We start from the raw sequence: 25,389 nt of genomic DNA on the forward strand, positions 1-25,389 counted from the left end.
GTTGTTGGGTCAATTGTTGTTTGGCCCAAGTGTAAGACCCAACCCAATAATTAGGTTTTATTATATTTGGTAATATATTGGCTAACAAGTTAGCATTAGTCTATATAAACCGAATTATGGTTAGACATTAGAGACTGTGAGTTTGGTGTAACCGAGTTAGGGTTCATATAGAGTCAAACCGAGTTAGGGTTTGAGGGTTTGTAATCAGTAATTTTAGAGTGATATTTTCTTATTAATACAAACGCGAGTTATTCGTTTAGTTTGTGTGCTGATTATCGATACGGGACTTGAGTTGTGGGGAGTCGTATATTTGTTTTGTTCTCTACATTTGTTTTCGTTGTGATTTGCTTATTTTTAACAGCGATTAACATGAACACAAACACTTTGTTGTAAACATATCCGACGTCATTTTTTTCCATGTTCTCTTGTCGCAGGGCATGTAATAGATTTAAGTCTTATTAAGACTAATTTATTATTATTAATTGATTGATTTTCAACATTTATGGTATAAATTATAGGATGTATGTGTTTTTCAAATGTTTTATAAATGATTTACAGCCTTTTTTTAGAAAACTTTAATTGAGCAATATTATTTTATACTAATATGCATAGATTAAAAAGAAAAAGACATGATTATGCATGATCTAAAGGTAACATACCATCTCATGAGAAACAAGTTCTAAGTTAATCCAAACATCATAATAATATCTATCCTGTATAATTTGTCAAGAAGAATTCAATCTTGTTGAATCTCAGGTTCAACCCATAATTTCATCATAATTTGGATTGGTGTATGATCCTATATACATCTTGATCCCAATTTGAAGGTATATATCATTTCTTCTTTATTGAATTATAGATATAGATTTGAAGGTCATGTTTGATGAAATGCATGCCAAGATGAACATGAAATAACACCCACCCTATATATATTATACAATGGATCATAATTACAACCAGCAACAATCTCAATACAATAATCATCCATACCCTTCTGGCTATGGATACCATCCTAATTATCCACCACCTCCTATGTATTATCCACATGCATCTCCATACCAATCTCCTTCAAACTACCCACCTCAATATTCATCTCCATCTCCATATCCATATCCACCACCATTTATATTTCAATCACCAGCACAATCTCCGCCACCTTCCGCCCACCCTTACCCTCCTCCACATCCATTTCCCGGTGTCCCGCCTCCATTCCAATACCCTGGATATAATGGATACCCTCCCCCTGCTCAAGATATCTCTGCTTCTCCGGATATTCAATCGAGTACTTATGGTGCTAGTGGGACCAATGCCACTAGTTATTCATCAACTAGCTCCACACCCTTGTACCCTCATATAGATAATAATAATAATCAGTTTGCTAGTTTATCTATTACCGCGGAGAATGCACCATCTGCTCCGCCTGCCGTCCCAATGTTTCAGAGTGCGAGTGCAAAATATGAACCCGACGGACTTCGTCCTAGTGATAATAATTCTCTTTTTACCTTTGGCTCCGTTTCTCAAAGTACTGGTTCTCTTGATTTAACTCAAAATCCTAATTTTGGACACGCACCTTCGTTTCTCGATCAACAAAACAATCAATTACAATATCAAACGGTCTCGTTAACGCCTTCTAAAAAGGCGTTAAAGGTTCTGCTTTTACATGGGAATTTAGATATATGGATTCTTGAAGCGAAAAACCTTCCAAATATGGACATGTTTCATAAAACAATGGGGGATGTGTTCAATAGATTACCTGGAAAGAAAACTAGAATAACCAGCGATCCATACGTGTCTATTGCTGTAACAACCGCAGTGATTGGAAGAACTTATGTAATTAGTAACAATGAAAATCCGGTTTGGAAACAGTATTTTAGTGTGCCCGTTGCACATCATGCTGCTGAGGTTCATTTTCTTGTTAAAGATAGTGATGTTGTGGGATCTCAACTTATAGGAGTTGTAGCAATTCCTGTTGAACAGTTATATTTGGGATCTAGAATCGAAGGGTTGTTCCCGTTAATCAACACAAACGGAAGACCGTCTAAAAATGGAGCGAGTTTAAGACTCGCAATTCAATACTTTTCAATCGATAAATTGAGTTTATATCATAACGGGGTTGGAGCGGGCCCACAATATATCGGGGTGCCGGGGACTTATTTCCCGTTAAGGCAAGGTGGTAGGGTGACTTTATATCAAGATGGACATGTGCACAACAGGTCTTTACCGGATTTTAAGCTTGATCAAGACAAGCATTATGTTCACGGGTCTTGTTGGAATGATATATTTGAGGCAATAAGTAAGGCTCGACATCTTATTTATATAACGGGTTGGTCTGTGTGGCACAAAGTGAAACTAGTGCGTGGGGCGGCTAATACTCCCGAAATTACCCTTGGAGATCTTTTGAAATTGAAATCACAAGAAGGTGTTAGAGTTTTGCTTCTTGTTTGGGATGATCCTACTTCAAGGAACATTTTGGGCTACAAAATAGTAAGTTTTTTATTTTTTTGCCATGGATAGTTAGGTAATTTAACATTTATATATTCAGGATGGACTCATGGCTACCCATGATGAAGAAACTCGACATTTCTTCAAGCACTCTTCGGTACAAGTGCTGCTTGTTCCTCGTGTGGCTGGAAAACGACACAGTTGGATCAAGAAGCAGGTATGCAAGAACTGAACAATCTTTATACAAATGTGAAAGGTTATACCTTTTGCAAAACTTCATTAAATTGTAATTTTTTTCTTCTAATTTTCACTTTTTAAACTTGTTTAAGGAAATTGGAACGATATATACACACCACCAGAAAACTGTGATTGTTGATACTGAAGCTGGATACGGTAAAAGAAGAATTTTAGCTTTTGTTGGTGGATTGGATCTATGCGATGGCAGATATGACTCTCCGCATCATCCCTTGTTTAGGACTCTAAACACGGTGCACGCAGATGACTTCCATAATCCTACTTTCACAGTAATGAATTTGATCCCTTAGTGTAATTATTCTTGTTAGACGACTGCCATAAAGATCGACAATACATTATAAAAATCACATTTTTAACTCGACTTACGTGACCTACGCAATTATTACTTTTAACAGGGTAATCTAGTAGGTTGTCCAAGAGAACCATGGCATGACATGCATAGTAAAATTGATGGACCGGCTGCATATGATGTCATGACCAACTTTGAGGAACGATGGCTAAAGGCGTCAAAACCTCATGGTTTGAAAAAACTAAAAACTTCATATGACGATGCGTTGCTCAAAATAGAAAGAGTGCCAGATATTTTGGGTGTAAATGATCAACCTTACCATTATGACCAAGATCCCGAAGGATGGCATGTACAGATTTTCCGTTCAATTGATTCAAACTCTGTTAAAGGCTTTCCAAAGGATCCGAGGGAAGCTACAACCAAGGTTCGAGATATTAACATGTGAATATTGTCTTTGTTAGTGAAAAGATTTTGTAATGGATAAACTTATTATCTACAGAATTTGGTTTGTGGGAAAAATGTGATGATTGATATGAGCATACATTCAGCATATGTGAAGGCTATTCGTTCCGCCCAACATTTCATTTATATCGAGAACCAATACTTTATCGGATCATCCTTTCATTGGAGTTCATATAAAGAATTAGGTAAGGATTAACTATTACGGAACATCGTATACTCCACTTAAAATTTTGTTAATCAAACCTTTTCATATATGATTATGTTTCTTAGGTGCCAACAACTTGATTCCAATGGAAATTGCCCTTAAAATTGCTAGTAAAATTAGAGCAAATCAAAGGTTTGCTGTATATGTTGTCATTCCTATGTGGCCCGAGGGCGTCCCTACAGCCTCGGCTACACAACGCATTTTATTTTGGCAGGTAAAAAGTATTACATTTCAGATTCAATATTTCATACATCTTGTTGTTTATTCGACAACATGTTATTATATGCAACATATGTTTTTAAAGTTTTGTTTTGTGTTTCTTGAACCTTAAAGTGAATAAACATGTTTGAACTTTGCAGAACAAGACAATGCAAATGATGTATGAGGTCATCCACAAGTCCTTGGTTGAACTTGGGCTCGAGGGAGCATTTTCGTTACATGATTATTTGAATTTCTTTTGTCTTGGGAACCGTGAAGCCGTTGGTCCACATGATAACGCGGGTGATCCGAGCCCTAGTCTAGGAAATACTCCCCAGGTAGGCCCCACGTTTACTTGTCTTACAACATATGGCCTCACATTATATTCATAACTATTTATATTTTAGGGACTTGCTCAAAAGAACCGGCGGTTCATGATCTATGTTCATTCAAAAGGAATGATAGTTGATGATGAGTATGTAATTATCGGATCTGCAAACATTAATCAAAGATCTATGGAGGGGACCCGCGACACGGAGATTGCAATGGGGGCCTACCAACCTCAACATACTTGGGCAACGAAACTCGCATACCCACGTGGCCAAGTAAGTTTTTTTTTCCTTTTTGTAGCAAAGTTCAAGCCAACATGTAAATAAATTTCTACTATTTTTTTCTTAGGCATATGGATACAGAATGTCTCTTTGGACCGAGCATCTCGGGCTAGTTGATGATCGGTTTACACAGCCTGAATCAATTGAATGTGTAAGATATGTGAGAGCATTGTCTGAAGCAAACTGGAGGCAATTTGCGGCTGATGAGGTAACAGAAATGAGGGGGCATTTAATGAAGTACCCTGTTGAAGTGGATCAAAAGGGCAAGGTTAAATCTCTTAAGGGATTTGAACTTTTTCCGGATGTAGGCGGTCAGATTGTCGGGTCGTTCCTTGGGATTCAAGAGAATCTGACTATTTGATGAGTTTTTTAGGTGCATTTTAACTTTTCGAAATTAGAGTTCTTAGGCTTTCTAACTTTTGATACTTTTAAATTTTTATACTTATATATAGTAGTGATTGTTGTTGCAAATAGGTAGTTTTGTCTTTCATATATGTACCATTGACTTGATTTCTTTATATTCAAATGATTCCCTACACCCCCTTGAAATCTGTCAAGTTACATTCGTTGCATCGTTTACAACCTTCAACGTATATCAGATCTCCGATCGTAAGGCACAAGATTTATCCTGCCTTTTGTGTCACGTATATGTAAGAGAATCTAACGTTTTCTAAGTAAGACGACAATTTTTTTCTCGTTTTCAGTAATTATAAAGGTAACATAGACTTATAGTTGTTAAAAGTAAACTCAATAAGGATCCCAAGAACAGCGAAAATATATAATATATATAAAAAGTTAGCACATGTTTGTGTAAAGTCATTAACTTTCCATAGGATTGTTTTAAGAAAAAGAATGAAAGATTAAAAAAGTAAATTGTTGAGAGTGGGATTTGAACCCACGCCCTTTCGGACCAGAACCTTAATCTGGCGCCTTAGACCAACTCGGCCATCTCAACTTTGATGTCAATGTGTAACCCATTTAATCTGATAAACATGATTCATCCCAATCTTAGCATTATAACAATATTAATTCACATATATATATATATATATATATATATATATATATATATATATATATATTTAACGATCAACAATGCCCGGGCACCCAAGCCTGCTATCACATACATAATTAGTGACCCGGGCCACACTAATATCAAAAGAAACATACCACCCAAAGGCCCACGGTGATAAACTCTCTAGCTTGCACACAATATTTTGTCACAAACGAGCATCTTCAAGAATAAAACTATGGTTAAGGTTAAAATAAACTAACAAAAACTTTTTGAATGTAAACCAAGGCAATAATTGGTTTCTTACTTCCCGGCTTTTATATAACTTCATCTTTATTTTAGAACGGCAACACAAACGCACACCCTAAACCACCAAAATGCGAATGGAGTTCGAACCCTCACCACTTTGTTAAGAGAAATTTACCCATGCCATCGGGTCAAAGGCCATCATGACGACACAAATTAAACGTAAATGATAAACGATCAGTTTACATTTGACTGTAGTAACAACTTCCATTGTGCTAAAAACTTCAATGACCATATAATCTAATCCATTACAAAAACAATGGCATCAAAATAGATCTAACAATAAACCCGAATTATACAAGATTAGGCATATAGATGTATAAAAACTCAACTCTTGATTCTCATAACATAATATTTTAAATGCTAATAGGTTGTTTCCCTTTTCTTGCCCTTTCTAGTTCAGCTTCGGCTTCTTTAAGTTGTTCTTGGAGCCTTGAAACTCGAACTTCTAGCTCTTCTATTGTACCTCGAGTAAGCAAAGGCTGATACGGTTTCAAGAAATGTTCTGAAAATGCTTTTAATGCTTCAACTCCACAAACCTGTCAAAAAAAAAAAAAACTGTTCGTCAATTTGTGGCTCTTGTTTAAAACTGTTGTTATAAGAACAAGGACTTATATAACTCTTTTGAGACTTAAAAAGACTGCAAATTGTATTGACTCTCAAAAGTCAAATCTTAAAAAGGGTACCATTATTACTTATTAATCAAGAAAACCCAAACCGATAACCAGAAAAGATCCGTATACCTCTTGTGGCAGCAGTGGCAGCTTTGTAATATTGAAATCATCATACAACATGTAGAATTGATCCAGATACTTTTGTTGCATTTTCATTCGAGCTTTGAGTAACTTCGATTCAACTCCTGGAATAAAAAACCGAAGCGGGCTTAATATATGAACGTAGTTCGTATTTCATTTTGTGAGTCATGTTTATAGGAATAATAAATTTTCCACCACTAAAACAATGAGAAAGTGTACCTTCTTCATCAAAAAGTACTTGATTGATGATGATATTATGCGTATCAATCTCAAACTTAGCGAGTTCTTGCACCAGTCTCTCTGTCTCATATAACGAGAGAAATTCGGGAATGCACACACACACAAAAGTTGTCAAATCCTGCATTAGGGTAAAATTTTTAACTTTTGATAAAGGGTACTTTAGACATTTCACCAATAAATGCATACCGGATCTTTGAACTGCTTGTTGACTTGTTCAATAACGTCTTTCATGCCCTCCAGCTTTCCAAGAATTGCATCCTCGCCAAACTCTTCTCCAACCCCAAACATACGAGTCATCTGTTGTTAAATTTCACACATTCATTAACAAACCACAAATGTGAAGGGCCCACAACTACGCCTATTTCGTGGGTCCCATTTACTTTATCCGAAAACAGAAAAAGCTAAGACCTAGAATATGATGGAAGTTATGAGGTTATAAAATTGCAATTACTTTTTACTTCAAATAAACTGGAGTTCGAAAGAAAAATACCTGACCGATCAAGCCACCAAATTTACTCTTTAAGCTCATCATTTTGTCAAGACCTTTTTCTAATGTTGAAGGAAATTGTAGCAACCGAAGTGTATGGCCAGTGGGAGCAGTATCAAAAACGATCACTGAATAATCCATGGTCTGCACCAACCTAAAACCAAATATATGAAAATACATAAATTAATCTCAAAACCAAATAATAATTCAAAGATATACGTTACTAGCTGAATTTCAAAACCAGGATACCTAAACTCCTCGACATATTAAAAAACAATGATACAAGTGATTTTGGTAAAGGTGATTACTTTATTCTGTCTTTATGAACAATTTGCTGATATGTGTATAAAAAAAAGAACTCACTTTAGCATCTCGGCAAAACTCATAGCCTCATCGATTCCAGGAATTGAATTTGCTAAATCTGATAGGAAACCATCCATTCCATCAGAACTCCCCGTATCTTCATTCTCCACTGTCGGGTCAACCTCCTGCAAAACAGAATTGGCTTTTGATTAATACTCAAAACCTCATTCTACATTTAAGTATTTAATCGATTAAAAAACAACAAAATTGTGAAATTAGAGAATTCAGACACAAACACAATAGCTTTTAATGAATGGTGACGAAACAAAATATTGCAAAAGTAGTTTAAAATTTAGTTAATTTACCAATTGAATCAAGAATCATGATATCAATTAGCAAGAACTCGTCAATAACCAAAAATGACATTTTTTGTGAACAAGAATATTCAAAATCCATATGAATAAACCCTAACTCCCAACTACCAAAATCAATCAAGAAACATAAAATTAACCATCAAAAATAAAAACTTTTTGATCGATAACCACAATTTCATAGCACACACATTTGAATTTAACCTACCTAGTTGAATAAATAAGAAAATAGACTAGCCATTGCATACAAATTGGTGAAACATATTAACATGAAATAATAGAGGTTCATTGCTATTTTCATTGCTAAACTCAAAATATTACAATATAGTAAATGTGCAACAAGCTGCACCGAGCAACCCCAATTAGCAAAGATAGAATCTTTGGTGAATAAGAATATTCAAAAGCCATATTAAACTCTTATATAGGGAAAATTGAGATAAACCCCAATTCTGACCTACTTCATATGAAGCCCACTATCAAGAAACATGATATTTACTATAAATCATCCATCAAGAATGAAACTTTTTGGTCAATTACCAAAATTCAACACTACCCATGCTTGAACTTAACCAACCCAATTGAATAAACAAGAAATTAGGTATGAAACAACTAACTAACCATTGCATACAGATTGGTAAAACATGAAATCTATTAGCAAAGACTTGTCAATAACTAACCAAAGATGGAACCTTTAATGAACAAGAATATTCAAAGGCCATATTAAACTATTATTTGGGGAAAATTGAGATAAACCCTAATTCCCACCAACTTCAACTATCAAGAAACATGATATTAACTATAGCCCATCCATCAAGAATGAAGCTTTTGTTAGGTTCGGAGTCACACACAAACACGAATACAATAGTAAAACCGAAAGAATAAACGAAAGAGACACAAGGATTTAAGTGGTTCGGTCACGGTGTATGACCTACGTCCACTGTCGATAACTGGGGTTTTCTTATTATTGAGTGATACCAACTTACAAGTACAGGAGAGAATATATAGACTAGACAATTAGGGTTTAACCCTTTAACTAAACTGGGCCTGATTAGAGCTTTTGGGCTTGGCCAAAACTCAAACAGCTTAATCTCCTAATTCTGTCTATTTGTCTAAACCGGACCCGACCCATGATGGATCGGAGACCACAACATAACAATCTCCCACTTGGGCTTCGAGACATCTTCTCTAAACCACCACTTGGATGCGTCAAACATTTCAACCTGCTCCTATTTGGAGACGTAAAATGTCTTCACCTGCATTGCCTTGTACATGTAAAATAAAACCCATCTGGTTTTGCACCTCCTAGTTACCCTTCGCCTTCTCAACATTATTCCTGAAGGCCTGCTGAAGCTCTGCACAGCTTCAGCTTATCCAGCATCACCGGCTTGGTGAACATATCTGCTGGATTCTTAGCACCTGAGATATTTTTCAAACTGAAAACACCATCACTGATCAAATCTCTGACAAAGTGATATCTCCTCTCGATGTGCTTAGTCTTCGAATGATAGGCTGGATTCTTCGCAAGTTTCACTGCACTCTCATTGTCACAATATAAGAAGAACTCTGCCTGTTTCTTTCCCAACTCTTCAAGAAAAGTTCTCAACCATACTAATTCTTTACTTGCTTCAGCTGCTGCCATATATTCTGCCTCAGTGGTTGATAAAGCAACACTTTTCTGAAGTCTGGACATCCAACATACTGCTGTTCCCCCAACTGTGAAAACATAACCAGTAGTGCTTTTAAACGTCTTCTTACATCCACCCAGATCAGCATCTGAATAACCCCTGAGAATTGTATCCTTCCCCTTAAAACATAACCCCAAACTGGAAGTACCCTTTAAGTATCTGAGTAACCATTTCACCGCTTCCCAATGTTCCTTTCCCGGATCCGACATAAAACGACTAACTACCCCGACAGCATGAGCAATGTCTGGCCGTGTACAAACCATGGCGTACATGAGACTGCCAACAGCAGATGCATACGGAACTTTAGCCATCTCTGTTCTTTCTTCCTCTGTTCTGGGAGACTGGTCTTTGGTAAGTTTGAAATGACTTCCCAAAGGTGTGTTTCTCGGTTTAGTCTTCTCATCATTCATCCTGAATCTTTCTAACACTTTCCCTATGTATTTCTCTTGGGATAGTGTTATGGAGCCATCTTTCTTTCTGGATATACTCATCCCCAAAATCTGTTTGGCTGGACCAAGATCTTTCATCTCAAATTCATCAGACAACTGTTTCTTCAACTTACGAATCTCCTTCATATCAGATCCTGCAATTAACATATCATCTACATAAAGAAGTAGAATGATATATGAGCCTTTAAACTTCTTAAAGTAGCAGCAATGGTCGGCCTCGCATTTCTTGTACCCAGTTCTCACCATAAAATCATCAAACTTTAGGTACCATTGCCTAGTGCCTGCTTCAGACCATACAAGCTTTTCTTCAATTTGCAGACCCATTTTTCTTTCCCGGCAACCTGAAATCCCTCAGGTTGTGCCATATAGATCTCCTCGTCAAGATCACCATGTAAAAATGCTGTCTTAACATCTAATTGCTCTAGATGTAAATTTTCTGCAGCAACAATACTTAAGATCAATCTGATGGTGGTCATCTTCACAACTGGAGAGAATATTTCATTATAATCAATTCCCTTCTTTTGCTGGAAACCCTTGACCACTAAACGAGCTTTGTATCGTTTAGACCCATCATGTTCTTCCTTGACTCTATAGACCCATTTATTCTGTAGAACTCTTTTATCTGATGGAAACTTGGTTAAAATCCATGTCTGGTTTTTACTCAAGGAGTTCATCTCCTCCTTCATAGCATGCTCCCACTGGAGCGAATCTTTCAACTTAAGTGCTTCATAATAACTCTCTGGCTCACCATTTTCAGTTAAAAGGAGATAATTAACTGAAGGTTTGTAACGTACCGGCTGTTTAGAAACTCTGGTGGACCTCCTAACCCAGTGCTGAGGCGGGTCAGGTTCTTGTGGAGACTGTTCATCCTCAGACTCTGAACTCCCACTGTTAGAGACTCCCTCTGACTCTTCATTTCCACCAATATCATCATCTTCAAATTCAGGAACTGTGGTTTCTTCAGTTTCTGTCTCGGGTTCGGTAGCTGACTCAATTGTCTTTTTCTGAGCATCAATTTCATATTCAACCTGCTCTTTCTGAACCCTTGATTTTGAAGTGTTTCTATCTTTGTATAACTCAGCCTCATTAAAAGTTGCATGCTTGCTTCTGACTACTTTTCTGCTTTCTAAATCCCAAAGCCTGTAGCCCATTTCGTTTGACCCATATCCAATGAAAACATATTTTTTAGCTTTAGCATCAAGCTTGTCATTTTTCACTAGATCATAAGCGCTACACCCAAAGACTTTCAAATGCTTATAATCTGCAGCTTTACCTTTCCACTCTTCTTCTGGTGTCTTGAAACCCAACGGTACTGACAATCCCCGGTTAATTAAATAAGCTGCAGTGTTAACTGCATCTGCCCAGAACGTCTTTGGAAGCCCGGCATTAAGTCTCATACTTCTTGCCCTTTCATTTAACGTCCTGTTCATTCGTTCTGCCACTCCATTTTGTTGAGGAGTGCCAGGGACTGTAAAGATCATCCGAATACCGTACTCTTCACAATAATCACGGAATTCTTTGCTAACGTATTCACCACCGTTATTCGACTTCAAGCATTTCACCTTCAAATCAGTTTCCAATTCAACAGCAGTTTTCCATTTCTTAAAAGTATCAAAAACATCAGATTTATTTTTAAGAAAGTAAACCCATACCTTGCGTGTCGAATCATCAATGAAGGTGACATAATAGTGCGATCCTCCCAGAGAAGAGACTGAAGTTGGTCCATAGACATCAGAGTGAATAAGCTCCAATTTCTGAGCTTTCGGTTGTTTTCCGGTCTTCACAAAAGATACTTTCTTCTTTTTACCGAAAACACATGGTTCACAAAATTCAGATTCAACCTTCTTCAGTTCTGGAATTTTTCCTCTAGCAACGAGCATTTTCATCCCTTTTTCACTCATGTGGCCGAGTCGTTGGTGCCACAAATTAGACTGACTCGGTCCACTGGTCACTGCATTTACCCCATCAGCTGGAATTTCAACCATGTATAAAGTGCCCTTCTTTTTACCTCTGGCGATCACAAGATTCCCTTTCACAACTTTCCATTTACCCCCACCAAACATAACATCATATCCTTGGTCATCTAACTGCCCAACAGAAATTAGCTTTCTACTAAGGCTAGGAACGACCCGAACATCCTTTAGAGTCCATGAGGTGCCCAATGAAGTTTTTAGTTCAATATCCCCCATCCCCGTGATATCAACAGCATGATTATTAGCCAAACGAACTTTACCAAAATTACCTGTTCGGAGATTCTTCATCTTCTTCGTGCTATAAGTGGCATGAAAAGATGCACCAGAATCCATAATCCATGAATCTGTTGATTCTTCAACACAGCAGATAAGAGTCTCTTCTGAACCTTCTGAATCATCTGAACCGGTGGCCAGATTAACTTCCTTCTTAGATTCTTTCTTTTCTTTTGAAATTGAGGGGTTAGGGCATTGGTTTCTGAAATGCCCCATTTCTTTGCAATTCCAACACTCAATGTCTTTTCTGGGCTTTGACTGACTTCTTCTTCTAGACTTTGACCTACCCCTGCCATTACCTTTCTCTCTTCTCCTACCTCTCCCTTCGGTGCTCAATATAGAACTAGATGTCTCACCAGAATTCCTTCTTCTTATGTCCTCCCCTAAAATCAAATCCCGGACTCCTTCAAAAGTAAGCTTAGTATTCCCAGAAGAACTACTAACTGCAGTAACAGTCCCTGACCAACTTTCGGGTAACGAGGATAACAAGAGTAACGCTTGAACTTCATCATCAAACTTGATATCAACAGAAGACAAACGAGAAATAATAGTGTTGAAGTCATTAACATGAGAGGTAACAGATGCCCCTTCCTTCATTCTGGTGTTAACTAGCTGTCTAATCAGAAATACCTTGTTTGATGCAGAAGGCTTTTCATACATATTTGACAAGGCTTTCATAAGACCATACGTGGTAGTTTCATTTACAATATTGAATGCCACATTCTTAGCTAGTGAGAGTCTAATAACAGCTATGCTTTTCTGTCAAGTACCTTCCACTCATCATCTTTCATACTTTCCGGTTTCCTCTCTTCTAGTGCTTCCATTAAGTCTTTCTGACATAGCAAATCCTCAATTTGCATTTTCCACCATCCAAAATCCTGACCATCAAACTTCTCAATCTTGATCTTTCCGTCCTCAGCCATTATCCAAACTGAGTTTTGATTACAGCAAACAACCAAACTACCCAAGGAATAAAAGGACTGGAAACTGATCAGAAAAAACGAACCAGCAGCTGCGGAACCCTAATCAGCGGCGGCGGTACTGTAGCGGCGGCGGCGGTACTGTAGCGGCGGCGGTGGAACAGTAGCAGCGGAGCAGCGGCGGCGGAACTGTGTGTATAATCGAGAACCAGGCTCTGATGCCAATTGTTAGGTTCGGAGTCACACACAAACACGAATACAATAGTAAAACCGAAAGAATAAACGAAAGAGACACAAGGATTTAAGTGGTTCGGTCACGGTGTATGACCTACATCCACTGTCGATAACTGGGGTTTTCTTATTATTGAGTGATACCAACTTACAAGTACAGGAGAGAATATATAGACTAGACAATTAGGGTTTAACCCTTTAACTAAACTGGGCCTGATTAGAGCTTTTGGGCTTGGCCAAAACTCAAACAGCTTAATCTCCTAATTCTGTCTATTCGTCTAAACCGGACCCGACCCATGATGGATCGGAGACCACAACATAACAGCTTTTTAGTTAATAACCACAATTCAACAACATCCATGCTTGAATCGAACCAACCCACATGAATAAACAAGAAATTAGGTATGAAACAACTAACTAACCATGGCATACAAATTGGTGAAGCCATTGACAAGGGTAGGCGATTTGGTGAACCTTTGCTGAAAGGCATCACTGAGATTGTGAGCTGGATCGGTAGAGATGATGAGAACAGAGGATCTAACAGAGGCCAAGAGGATTGAGAGAATGGAGCTGCAAGTGGTTTTACCAACACCCCCTTTGCCGCCAACAAAAACCCACTTGAGAGTATCTTGTTCCAGTACATTCTGAACAGTTCCTTCTGGTATATCAGCCATTGATGGTGTTGCAGAAACAAGCAAGCCCCTAAATATGGTGTGGGATATTAATGGGATGTTTGGTGATTGGGTTTTCGATGATGTTGATGATGTGATTAGTGTTATGTAGTTTGGGGATAAGTAGGTAGATGAGATCTGCAATCACTTGAGGAAGGGGTGTTTGGGTTGGATTACAACTTGTTTGGTTTTATTTTTACATTATTAACTATATTTTCTGGTTTAGTGAAATAGGTTGAGAATTGGGATTTATGAAACCTAACTAAAAAAAAGGGGTTTTTTTATATAGTTTTACAACTTGTTTGGTTTTATTTTTAAATAGTTTCTTTTTTGATGGTGTTTTTACGTGAGTCACGAGTTTAAAAAACAAGCGGATGATCTGCTACGTGCTGGTGGTTCAATAAGGGTTTTGCGATACCAAACTCCATTATTCATCTATATATAACTGAACACAACTTGATACCAAACCACCCATGTTTGCTGGACCCACATAACGGCCCATGTAACATTTACCAAAACCAAATTTCGTTCAACGACTAAAAGCTTTGTAACACTTAGAAGTGCACTGATAGTAACCGATTCGAGATGATTAATATCCCAAGATAGTTAATCCGTTGAGTGGATCAAGCTTCAAAGAAATAAGAAAAAGAACAAAACATTTTTACTTTATAATTTTCTACTTCTTTGTTCATAAATGAAAGACCTTTACATAGGCTACAAACCAATAGACCCACTAGTCCACTAACATGACTCATTACCTAAAAGCTGTAAACTAACTTAATACAAGAAATTGGAAAACAATAAAACATGCATGAGACGTGGGTGAATTGCATGTTTCTTGACCAGGTTATGATCGGTATTAATTCGAGTTTTGACCGGTTTTGATTCAGTTAACCTACAACTGGTTTTAAACCGTTTCTATTTCAATTTGATTTACGGGTCAATCCAATTAACCCATTTATCTGCCCACCTCTAATAGGGCTAATTTTGCCGCAAGATTCTCTGCAAATCTTGTTGAAACTTATCAACGAACACTCTAATCTTCTTTAAAATGTGAATTGAATCGAAAAGATCCATTCTTTGGGCATCTTCAAGAAACCAATAATAATAACAATGGGTGTTGGCGGAAACTTTTGGGATTTGCTTAAACCCTATGCTCGAACAGAACAAGGTGGGTTTGATTTCTTAAGAAACAAAAGGGTTGCCATTGATCTATCGTACTGGATCGTTCAACATGAAACCGCAATCAAAGCTCACACTCGAAACCCTCATCTCAGACTCACTTTCTTCCGTACCATTAATATCTTCTCCAAGGTAATTATTTGTATAATTCTTGACTTTGGAATAAGAAAGCTTTCAACTTGGAAAATTTTAATAATTGGCTTTTGTTTTGTGTTTTGTAAATTTATATGCAGTTTGGTGCTTTGCCCGTATTCGTGGTGGACGGAACGCCGTCACCGTTGAAGTCTCAAGCGAGAATTATGCGGTTTTTTAGATCATCTGGCGTTGATCCCGCAAGCTTTCCGGTCCCGGACGGTACCTCTGTTGACAGGAATAAAAAGTTTTTAAAATGTGTTCAAGAATGTGTGGTTAGTTAGTTTAAGAGTAAACAGATTAAAGTAGTGCTGCAAACATGACAGAAACAGAATTTTTAGTTTTGACTGTAAACGTTTGCGTTTATATATATAACAGGAATTACTTGAACTTTTTGGGATGCCGGTTTTGAAAGCGAGCGGGGAGGCTGAAGGGCTTTGTGCACAATTGAACAAAGAAGGTCATGTTGATGCTTGCATTACATCTGATAGTGATGCGTTTCTGTTTGGTGCCAAATGCATCATCAAGAACCTCAAACCAAACTCAAAGGTAATGCCTTTTTGGTCAAATTGGTTGACCAACATTGTTATTTGTCAAACTGACTCGTTAAACATAAAATATAGCTTGAATCCAACCATTCTTAAGAAAAAAAAATCAATTTTTAATTTACTAAAATTTGCATATGAATACACAGGAACCATTTGAGTGCTATCACATGTCAGACATCGAAGCTGGCTTAGGGTTAAAAAGAAACCATTTGATAGCCATTGCTCTTTTGGTCGGAAACGATTTTGATTTGAAAGGTGTCCAAGGGATTGGGCTCGAGTCAGCACTCACATTTGTGACATCTTTTTCTGAAGATGAGGTTTTAGATAGGTTTGACTAACTTCGTTACCATATGTTTCACAATTGACCTCTTTCGTGCTTTTTATGTGACTATTTTGGCAACATTTTAATGTTTTTGCAGATTATGTCAGTTAGGATGTGAAAGCACGCCTATTAATAGTTTAGATGAGACTATACCAAAAACAAGGCTTCCTCATTGTTCGTTGTGTGGGCATCCAGGAAGCAAGAGATCTCATCTTAAGGATTCGTGTGAACGATGTAGTTCAAGTACACAAGAAGGTTGTTTGCAAAAACCACTTGGGTTTAAATGTGACTGCTCATCATGTGATCAGGTATGTGTAGTGTGTTTAGTTCTTTCTATCGAATTTGTGTGTACACCAGCTTAGATTTAGTGCAGCTATTATTGATCCAACCAGTTCACTTTTTTTTTTGAGTTACAGGATAAGAAAGAAAAAGAACAAAAAAAGAATGAAGCTTGGAAAATGAGAGTTTGCAAAAAAATTGCCACAGAGCCAAACTTCCCGAATAATGAAATCATTCAAATGTTTTTGAACGACAACCACACCAATTTAACTGGTAAGTTTGAAAGCATTAATATATGCTCCATACGTATGCTTGTGTGTTGAGAAATTGGTGTTATTATTATAGTGCGTTAAAATTTTAATCAAGATGATTTAGGTTGTCGTATGCTTATAACCAGAGTGAGTATTCGTATATATACGATTATAAGTTTATAACACCTGTTTTTTTTCTTAATTTTAGATGTCGAACCGTTTTTATCTTGGAAAAATCCGGACACGGAAATGCTGATTGACTATCTAGTTATTAAGCTAAACTGGGAACCTTCTTTCATTCGGCAAAAACTCTTTCCACTTTTGTCCACAATTTTCTTGAGAAATGTAGCCAAAAATCAAGAAACTGATTTGTTGTATGGACAATATGAGTTTGACTGCATTCAGAGAACTAAGATAAGATTTGGTCATACTTACTACTTGGTTAGTTGGAAAAAGCCAACACAAACGGGAAACAATAATATCTACGCAACACCTTCTAAAGAGCCTGAAGTTCAAGAAGATGATGATGAATTAGTTGATATGTTCGATGAAGCTGATGTCACCAATGTTCGTGTTGATGATGGGTGTTTGTTGACTGATGAAAATATGGATCTTGTTTTGGCTGCTTACCCCGAAAAGGTTAATCAATTTATGCAACAAAAGGTGACAACTTTTTTTTCCCTTAAAAAACATTATTATTACCAAAATAGTATACCTTTCTTTATAAAGTGGTTTAACTTTTTGTTAGATATAAAACATAACCTAGTTTGTTCCCAATATCGTTGTTCGTTTTTACTAATTTCCAGCTTGGAAACCTTGCAGGAGTTAAAAGAAACGAAATCAAGGAAAAAAGCTAAAGCAAAATCTGCAGTAACCCCTGAGGATTCAAGAAGTGTGCAACTTAATATAACTCAGTTTTATCGTTCGACAAAAGGAGAAACTGTCGAAAAAATAAAAGACGCTGATTTATCTGTAGCAAAAAGGAACGCCGGAAACAAAAAGTTTTCAAAGTCTGCCAGGCGTCGCTTGTTATTTAATTAGAATGTTATTTTGTTGCTTAGGCTTTTGTGAATGTAACTTAAATTGACTGTAAACAATATTCTAATTTGTTTGGTTGGATAGAATGTAGTGACAAGCCTCATAATTTGTTTTGATTGTCTTGGCTCTAAAATTGTTATGCATAACCTAAGATGGGATGAAACAGGGACTTGATTATAACATTATTTCCTTTCATTTGTTGAATTTTGAACCTTTAAATTGGCAACCTATAATGTATTGGGCTCAAAGATCCAAAGTGTCCGCATCCAAAAAAAAATTATTGGCCCAAACTCAACTTTTAAAGCCTAATTGTCCAAACCCAAGTTTAATTTTGTTTTGGAAAATAACAATTAAGCCTAGACTGAGTAATTGCCTAACCATTTCATCAATTGAAAATTTTGAATTTGCAAGTTATACGGAGTGAGAGACGAACAAAGTAATGAAATTATGTGAGTTTTATCCATATGATTTTGATTACGGGGATAAAATTGTTCTTGCATCTTAACTTGGGTTGTACATAATAATAGTGTGCAAAAAAATGAAATATTTGCTACTTTGAAAGGTATTGCCGATCTTGCTTTGCTAGAGTTATGGTGGAAACAAGCAAACATATTTCTTTCCATTGGTATATCGGTTATTAAATTAAACATTACTTTTACCTATTGCAAGCTTAACAATTAAGAGTTTTTTTCGTAATGAACATCATAAAGACAAATTTGTGTAATTGAATCGGTGAAGATTTTTTGAACGCTCGTGTTTTGTAACGTTGCTTAAATTTCTATACGTACTTTATTTAATGTAATATATTTACCTGACCCATTTCCTTTTGACCTGGTCCATGTTGGTTTACCTGTTTTAGTTTGACTGCCCGCTCTAGGTTGACATTTTTGGGCACTCACTGACTTAAATTTTCTAAATCCGTCACTATTCTTATGGTCACACAACATTATGATTTACGGATGGCCTCAGGACAAACAAATTGCAATGATAATTTACATAAATATTATATATTAGAAAAGTCATAAAACAAAATAAATTTGTAGTATAGTTATAAAACAAGCATGCCGCAAATAGTAGGATTCTGATTCTTTTTTACATCATCATCATCATCGTACTCAGTAAATTCCACCAATAGTAAAGCTATGGTAGAGTCTGAGGAGGCTAAGATGTAGACAACCTTACCTCTGCCCTGTAGGAATAGAAATGCTGCTTCCAGTGAGACCCCGGCTCGAAAGCATTAAAATGATTAAAAAAGTAACGTATATGTATATTTTATATAAAACATTCTTTTTTGCATGAAAACATTATTTAATTAATGTATATTTTATATAAAACAATTAAAAAGGTACGTAATTAAAAAATGATTTGCAAGAATGTAATTATAATAAATGACAGAAGAAAATGATGAAGAGAGGCGATACTCTCAACTTCCCCTTTATCCAGTTTCTCTCTCTGCCACACGTCATAATATTATTGGTTTGAGCCTCCATTAAAGCCCCCCACACCCCCCAGCCTCAATAATCTGCCATGTCAGATAGATCCAGTTAAGTTGAACAGTGTGTGTTTTAATTTCAAATTTTGAATCATAAATCAACGGTTAGATCTCTTACTGTACCATCATCTGGAACTTGCTCAAATGGACATGACATAAAGGCCCACTCATTTTCTGGCAAACCCTCAAAAATTATAAATATCCAATTAAATACTAAAGTAACATTTTCTTTTTATTTCTGGCAAAAATATCTTTCAATCCAGTTTTAATGTGTTATGACTTATGAGTCCTTTGAATTTGTTTAGAACACACTTATCTGTTAACAGTTTTTAATAACTTTAATTAGTAACATATAATTAGTACGTAGAGGCTATGTTCTTTTTACTACAAATCTGCTATACGACTTCAAACTAATATACCATAATACCCGTATTCGAACACAAGACCTCCCAAGTCCCATTTAAGAGACAATAGCTTAACTTTTTATTACCAGTGATGTCATAAGGACTCAACTGGCCAATATGGAATGTGTTGATTGTGTAATCAAGATTATAAAGGTAAGTTTTTTTTTAAAAAAGGACATAATATTACCATATTTATTTTGTTACAGAAAACAAGTAAATAAAAAAAAATCATTATTATTAGCTTTATTTATATTGTTTTGATGATGGCCGTATAAATACACACAATAATAACACACTCACAGGCTCCATAAAGTGAATCTCGAACACTTGTTGCAGTCAGAGAGTGATTTTGAAAATAATAATAATAATAATAATATTCATTTTGAATGCTCTTATTCATTCTTCTTTCTGTCGGTAAAGAATAAGATCAATCACATTCACTGGTAAGTTTTAAACCATTTCTATTTGTTTATTTTCTCATTTTCAAAGATTCCAATCATTTTAGCACTCACTCACGTGTCATTCAATAATTAACAACAACAAAGTCAAGCAATTTATGGATCTATTCTAGCTGCTGCTGCTGCTGCTGAGTATTTGCTTCAATTCTTTTCATTTCATTCTTCAATCCTTATATATCAATATTAATTAACGTATCAAACCACTTGTTTTAATCATCTTGTAGTTTGGATTCGAGATACAGAGATTTGAAGCTTCGTCTTTTTCTGGGTATTACTTTCATTTTTTTCTTTTTGATTGTTTTTTACTGTTTAAATTGGGAATTAGGGTTTAAAGATCCAATTTTTGGTGGATAATTTTCAAATAGGGTACAGTAAGAAATGTTTGTTTTTTACTATTAACACGAGAGAGCTTGTTTGGAGAATCAACACGTGTTTATCCCCTTCGCCTTTCACACTTTTGGTTTCTTAGCTCCGGATGCCGTGGACCTTTTGAATAGGGTTCAGAAAGTTGTGTATAGTAACTTATCAGCCCATAAGAATCAAAACTTTGTTTTTAGTCGGATTGGGTTTGCTATCCAAAAGGGGGTTGCGGCGCAGCTTGTTGTCCTCTTACCTGCCACTTCATTGTAAATCGTTTGGATGTTTCTATGAAATATAAAAGAGAACAGTAAATCTAAAAAATAAAAATATATATTATTTTTAATTTAATACTTTACTTCTAGAATTTTGCTTTTTAATTTGAATATTAGGGGTTAAAGATCAAATCTTTGGTGGGTATAAGTCAAATCACTAGAAAATGAAGTCGAAAAATCCAGACTTTAAACTAAAGCCCAAAAAAAATTTCGTGTTGTTTGATCATTTCAGAAGTGAATCACTGCATTAAACTATGGTGGGATGTTTGCAAGAAACCGATCAATCGGAGGTATGTACGGCATTGATTTTGTACTTATTGTCTTGTTATTAATTTTAAATATCGAAATAGAAAGAAGCAATTAGATGGTTTGGTCCCATTCCAAAATTTAAATTTAGATTGTGACCTTTCTTGTCTTGTCTTCAAAGCAAAATTTAACATTTCTTTAAGATTGGTACTGCTACTACACAAAGAAAATGAAACAATCACTTTTTGGTACATTATGACTATTTGATTCAAACATTCAAACACATGATTGCCAAACCTTTTATTTCTGAAGAATGGGGCCCACCAAGTAAATAAAATGAGGAAAATCTTACTAGTAAGTAACATCTTTTGTTGTTTTGATAGTCAAGTATGTATTTTTGAGTAAATACCAAGTTGGTAGGCTTTATTTATGATGAAAAGTTCTTCCTTTAAGCTTTAGCAGATGCCCTTGTAAAGAGGGATTTGTCATGTGTGTGTATACTTTGTATCTCTTATGTTTAGTGAACATGCAAGATTGTCAAAAGTTTTGATCTTTATTCTTTTTATCTTGAGAAAATATAAGCAATAAAGTGAAGTGTAATGATCCAAGACAGCTAACTACTACTTTATTATTCATGAAAAAAGTCATAATCTTGATTTTCTTTTTTCCTTTCATTCTGGGCCCCTTTTGAACATGTCAGTTTCTTCCAGCTTGAGGAACCATGTTTATGACCTGGATCCAACTTTATCATCTCAAATATGACTTCTTTGATCAACAAATGGCTTTATATGTCTAAGATCATTTTAGTCTCATAGTCGTGAAAGTTTGTGTTTTTTTATTATTACAAGAAAATTGGTCCTTAGATCATATTACTATAGGAAAATCTTCACAAGTTTCATGATTTTTAATTACATGTATTCCATTTTTGCAGGTTTGACTCTCTAAATTGACTTCTGGTTCAATTTAGGCTCATAACCTTATATTCTCTTATCAGGTTTGACTTTCTGCAAATTGACTTTCAATTTTCCAAATTCTTGAAGAAATATGTTTAATATTATGTGTATTCTCAACAGGTTTGGTTTTTGCAAAAATTGTTTAATCTATACCTTTTGAATCATGGTAGAAGATCATAATAAAGAGAATAAAGTCATGGTTGACTTTCAGTCAACCGAGGAGTGGTTGGCATATGCGAACGATCTTGTACCTGTGGCTCTAGAGAAGGCCCGGGAAGTTAAAGGGTTTCAGGGGAGATGGAAATTAATCATATCAAAACTAGAGCAAATCCCGACTCGGTTATCGGACTTATCAAGCCATCCATGCTTCACGAAGAACACTTTATGCAAAGAACTACTTGAAGCGATTTCAAAAACGTTAAACGAATCACTTGAAATGGCAGAAAAGTGTTCGAAAGACAAACAAGAAGGAAAACTTCAAATGCAGAGTGATCTGGATGCGTTATGTTGTAAAATTGATTTGAATTTACGAGACTGCGGGCTTTTAATAAAAACCGGGATTTTGGGAGAGGTTGCATTGTCGGAAGTTGAAAGTACAAGTCAAGGAAGCAGCAACATTACCGAGCTTTTAGCCCGGCTGCAAATTGGGCATTTGGAAGCTAAACATAAAGCGCTTGATAATCTTGTTGACTTGATGAGGGAAGACGAGAAGACCGTTTTACCCTTCTTGGGACGAAGCAGTTTATCGGCTTTGGTACAACTCCTTACAGCCACGTCTCCAATAATAAGAGAAAAAGCGGTTACCTTGATCTGCACGTTAGCAGAATCGGGTACTTTTAACAGTTTACTTGTTGCAGAAGGCGTTTTACCGCCTCTCATAAGGCTGCTCGAGTCCGGTAGTTCGGTTGGTCAAGAAAAATCTGCTATCGTCCTTCAAAGGCTATCCATGTCTGGTGAGATAGCCCGTTTGATTGCGGGCCATGGTGGGGTGCCGTCACTAATTGAAGTGTGTTGCACTGGTGATTCAGTCTCCCAAGCTTCAACTACTTGTACTTTGAAAAACTTATCCGTGATACCCGAACTGCACCCAGCCTTAGCCGAAGAAGGGGCTGTGAGGATCATGATCGGTTTACTCGATTCAGAGGTGTTATTAGTAACCAAAGAATACGCAGCCGAATGCTTGCAGAATCTCACTTCAAGTAATGATGATATCAAGCAGTCTGTTATAACCGAAGGCGGGATTCGCAGTCTGTTGTCTTACCTCGATATTGGTCTACCTCAGGAGCCTGCAATCAGGACTGTAAGGAACCTCGTGGGGTCCGTTTCCGCCGAAACACTAATCTCAATAGGCTTGCTTCCGAGGCTGGTGCACGTGCTTAAAACGGGCTCAACCGGTGCCCAAACCGCAGCGATTGGGACCCTGTGTCGGATTTGTGACTCGTTAGAAGTGAAAAAGCTTGTGGGAGAATCGGGGTGTATTCCGTTACTAATTAAACTACTTGAAGTGAAAGCGAATGAGGTTCGGGAGGTGGCGGCTCAGGCGGTGGCTAGCTTGATGGCACTCAGGTGTAATGCTCGAGAAGTGAAACGGGATGCGAGAAGCGTACCGAGTTTGGTTCAGTTGCTTGACCCGAGCCCACAAAACACGGCTAAAAAATATGCGGTTTGTTGCCTTGGGGTGCTGTCAGGAAGCAAGAAGTGTAGGAGGGTTATGATATCATATGGGGCAATTGGGTATTTGAAGAAACTTACAGAAATGGATATTATTGGGTCTAAAAAACTGTTGGAAAGGCTGCAAAGAGGGAAATTTAGAAGCCTTTGGAGTGAGAGATGTACAATGTTAAATGTTAATGTTAATGTTGTGATTGTTGTTTCATAGTCTTCTTGTATGAAACAACATTGTAAGCTAAGTCAACTTGGGATGTTTTTATAAGGTTGTATAATAACACCATGATTTCAGTTTCTTTCCATTAAAAAAAATTATGTGTATTATTATTCAAGTACAAATATATTATGATTCAAGATTAAACGAAATCTCACCCCATTTATCTCCAATGTCTCTCATTAAAACCCCATTTAGAAAACAAACCATTTGGCTGAAGTGTTTGGAACCCATCGCCTAAACTATTAATATCGATGGCTATAAATTTGACCGCTACATAGGCTCAATGACTGATTTAAATGTTTCATTTGTTTGCGTAATTATCATGCATGTCGTATGTTCTTCTTAGCTTCGTATATATTTAGAATCATGCAAGTATATATATTAACTTTTTACCACTTGACTTATACAAACAAAGAAAGTAACATAATAACGCTTAGATCACTTCACTTGCATATATATAGTTTTTCTTTCATCATCCCATACATACATACTTGATACTTTTTCATGATGCTAAATTTCACTCAATGAAACACACAAGTCTAAGAATATTTAAAACAAAATATTCTATAAAATCAATACAATAATTCAAAATATTTATAAATTCAAAGAATATGAATTGAATATAATAAAGAAATATAATTTTTGACCCTAGCTAGCTTGTTCAATATTGTTTTCCGACAGGAACACCACCAAGCTGACCTTTGCCCATGGCTGCTGTTACCGGTGACGACGAATAAGCCGTAGAAGTACTAGTCGGCTGCTGCTTCACTACCTTAACCGAAAGATTAATAATCCCATTCCGTTCACCATACCTATCCCTCAACCTATAACTCAAAAAATGCAAATAATTGCATGGGAAATACACAGCTGTAAAATCCGACACCGGAACCCTGACCGAGCCTATAGCATGATCATCAGAGTTGTTGCAACGGACTTCCAAGGTGAAGAATGGCTCATGCATGGGCATGCGGATGGACAACTTGTGATTCCATGACGGGTATGCGCCGTTTTCAGGGTCCATCCTCGTGGCTAGATGGTCGCCGCGTTGGGTTTTTACGACGGCATAGGCGTTTTTCTTGACGGAACGTTTGCCTTTGAGCGAAAGGGATTCGGCGGAGATGATGGTGAGTTCCAGGGCCCTGGAATCGATCTCCTTCAATATTGTCATTAATAATGTGTTGTGATTATTATTAATTTGTTGGATTTTGAGAGTTTCTTGATGATGCTATATATATATATATATATATAATAAAGTTTGACAAGAAATTTGGTAGCAAGAACAAAGAAAGAGAGAGGATCTTTCACAGGAAATTGGTTTATTTTTCCGTGTGTGGATTGATTGAATGAAATATATATAGTAACTTAGACTTATTATCCTCTTTTAAAGGTAAACTAACAAGTACTTACATAGATAGTCCTCTCCTAAACT

General features: G+C 36.5%; 5 protein-coding genes and 1 non-coding gene across 6 annotated transcripts; 3 read left to right on the plus strand and 3 right to left on the minus strand.

Moving 5' to 3' along the window:
• Positions 1–854: 854 nt before the first annotated feature.
• LOC143558560 (phospholipase D gamma 1-like) lies at positions 855–4,823 on the plus strand. The gene is made up of 9 exons (XM_077047380.1): positions 855–2,484; positions 2,543–2,659; positions 2,772–2,966; positions 3,093–3,410; positions 3,486–3,633; positions 3,719–3,867; positions 4,013–4,189; positions 4,274–4,456; positions 4,530–4,823. The coding sequence occupies exons 1-9, from the start codon at positions 940–942 to the stop codon at positions 4,821–4,823; spliced, it is 3,126 nt and encodes a 1,041-aa protein (XP_076903495.1). The 5' UTR covers positions 855–939.
• Positions 4,824–5,336: 513 nt separating this feature from the next.
• On the minus strand, positions 5,337–5,417 carry TRNAL-AAG (transfer RNA leucine (anticodon AAG)). The gene has a single exon. It is a non-coding gene; the product is annotated as a tRNA-Leu (tRNA).
• Positions 5,418–5,947: 530 nt separating this feature from the next.
• On the minus strand, positions 5,948–14,284 carry LOC143558562 (ATPase GET3A-like). Its single transcript, XM_077047382.1, has 7 exons — positions 13,890–14,284; positions 7,626–7,750; positions 7,266–7,416; positions 6,962–7,072; positions 6,755–6,893; positions 6,524–6,639; positions 5,948–6,319 (listed from the first exon to the last, which is right to left on the minus strand). The coding sequence occupies exons 1-7, from the start codon at positions 14,139–14,141 to the stop codon at positions 6,137–6,139; spliced, it is 1,077 nt and encodes a 358-aa protein (XP_076903497.1). The 5' UTR covers positions 14,142–14,284; the 3' UTR covers positions 5,948–6,136.
• An 846-nt stretch (positions 14,285–15,130) lies between these two features.
• Positions 15,131–18,032, plus strand: LOC143558564 (flap endonuclease GEN-like 1). The gene is made up of 8 exons (XM_077047383.1): positions 15,131–15,452; positions 15,554–15,727; positions 15,831–16,001; positions 16,147–16,328; positions 16,420–16,630; positions 16,739–16,874; positions 17,061–17,515; positions 17,675–18,032. Exons 1-8 carry the CDS (start codon positions 15,252–15,254, stop codon positions 17,891–17,893), a joined length of 1,749 nt encoding a protein of 582 aa, XP_076903498.1. The 5' UTR covers positions 15,131–15,251; the 3' UTR covers positions 17,894–18,032.
• A 2,461-nt stretch (positions 18,033–20,493) lies between these two features.
• Positions 20,494–24,046, plus strand: LOC143558565 (uncharacterized). The gene is made up of 4 exons (XM_077047384.1): positions 20,494–20,512; positions 21,109–21,166; positions 22,054–22,116; positions 22,196–24,046. The coding sequence occupies exon 4, from the start codon at positions 22,239–22,241 to the stop codon at positions 23,952–23,954; it is 1,716 nt and encodes a 571-aa protein (XP_076903499.1). The 5' UTR covers positions 20,494–20,512; positions 21,109–21,166; positions 22,054–22,116; positions 22,196–22,238; the 3' UTR covers positions 23,955–24,046.
• Positions 24,047–24,621: 575 nt separating this feature from the next.
• LOC143558551 (BON1-associated protein 1-like) lies at positions 24,622–25,128 on the minus strand. The gene has a single exon (XM_077047373.1). The coding sequence runs from the start codon at positions 25,126–25,128 to the stop codon at positions 24,622–24,624; it is 507 nt and encodes a 168-aa protein (XP_076903488.1).
• Between the last annotated feature and the right edge of the window lie 261 nt (positions 25,129–25,389).

Source organism: Bidens hawaiensis, unplaced genomic scaffold (assembly GCF_021521415.1).
Source record: "Bidens hawaiensis isolate Kalapana, Puna unplaced genomic scaffold, B.hawaiensis_p1.1 tig00019557_1, whole genome shotgun sequence".
Lineage (NCBI taxonomy): Eukaryota > Viridiplantae > Streptophyta > Magnoliopsida > Asterales > Asteraceae > Bidens > Bidens hawaiensis.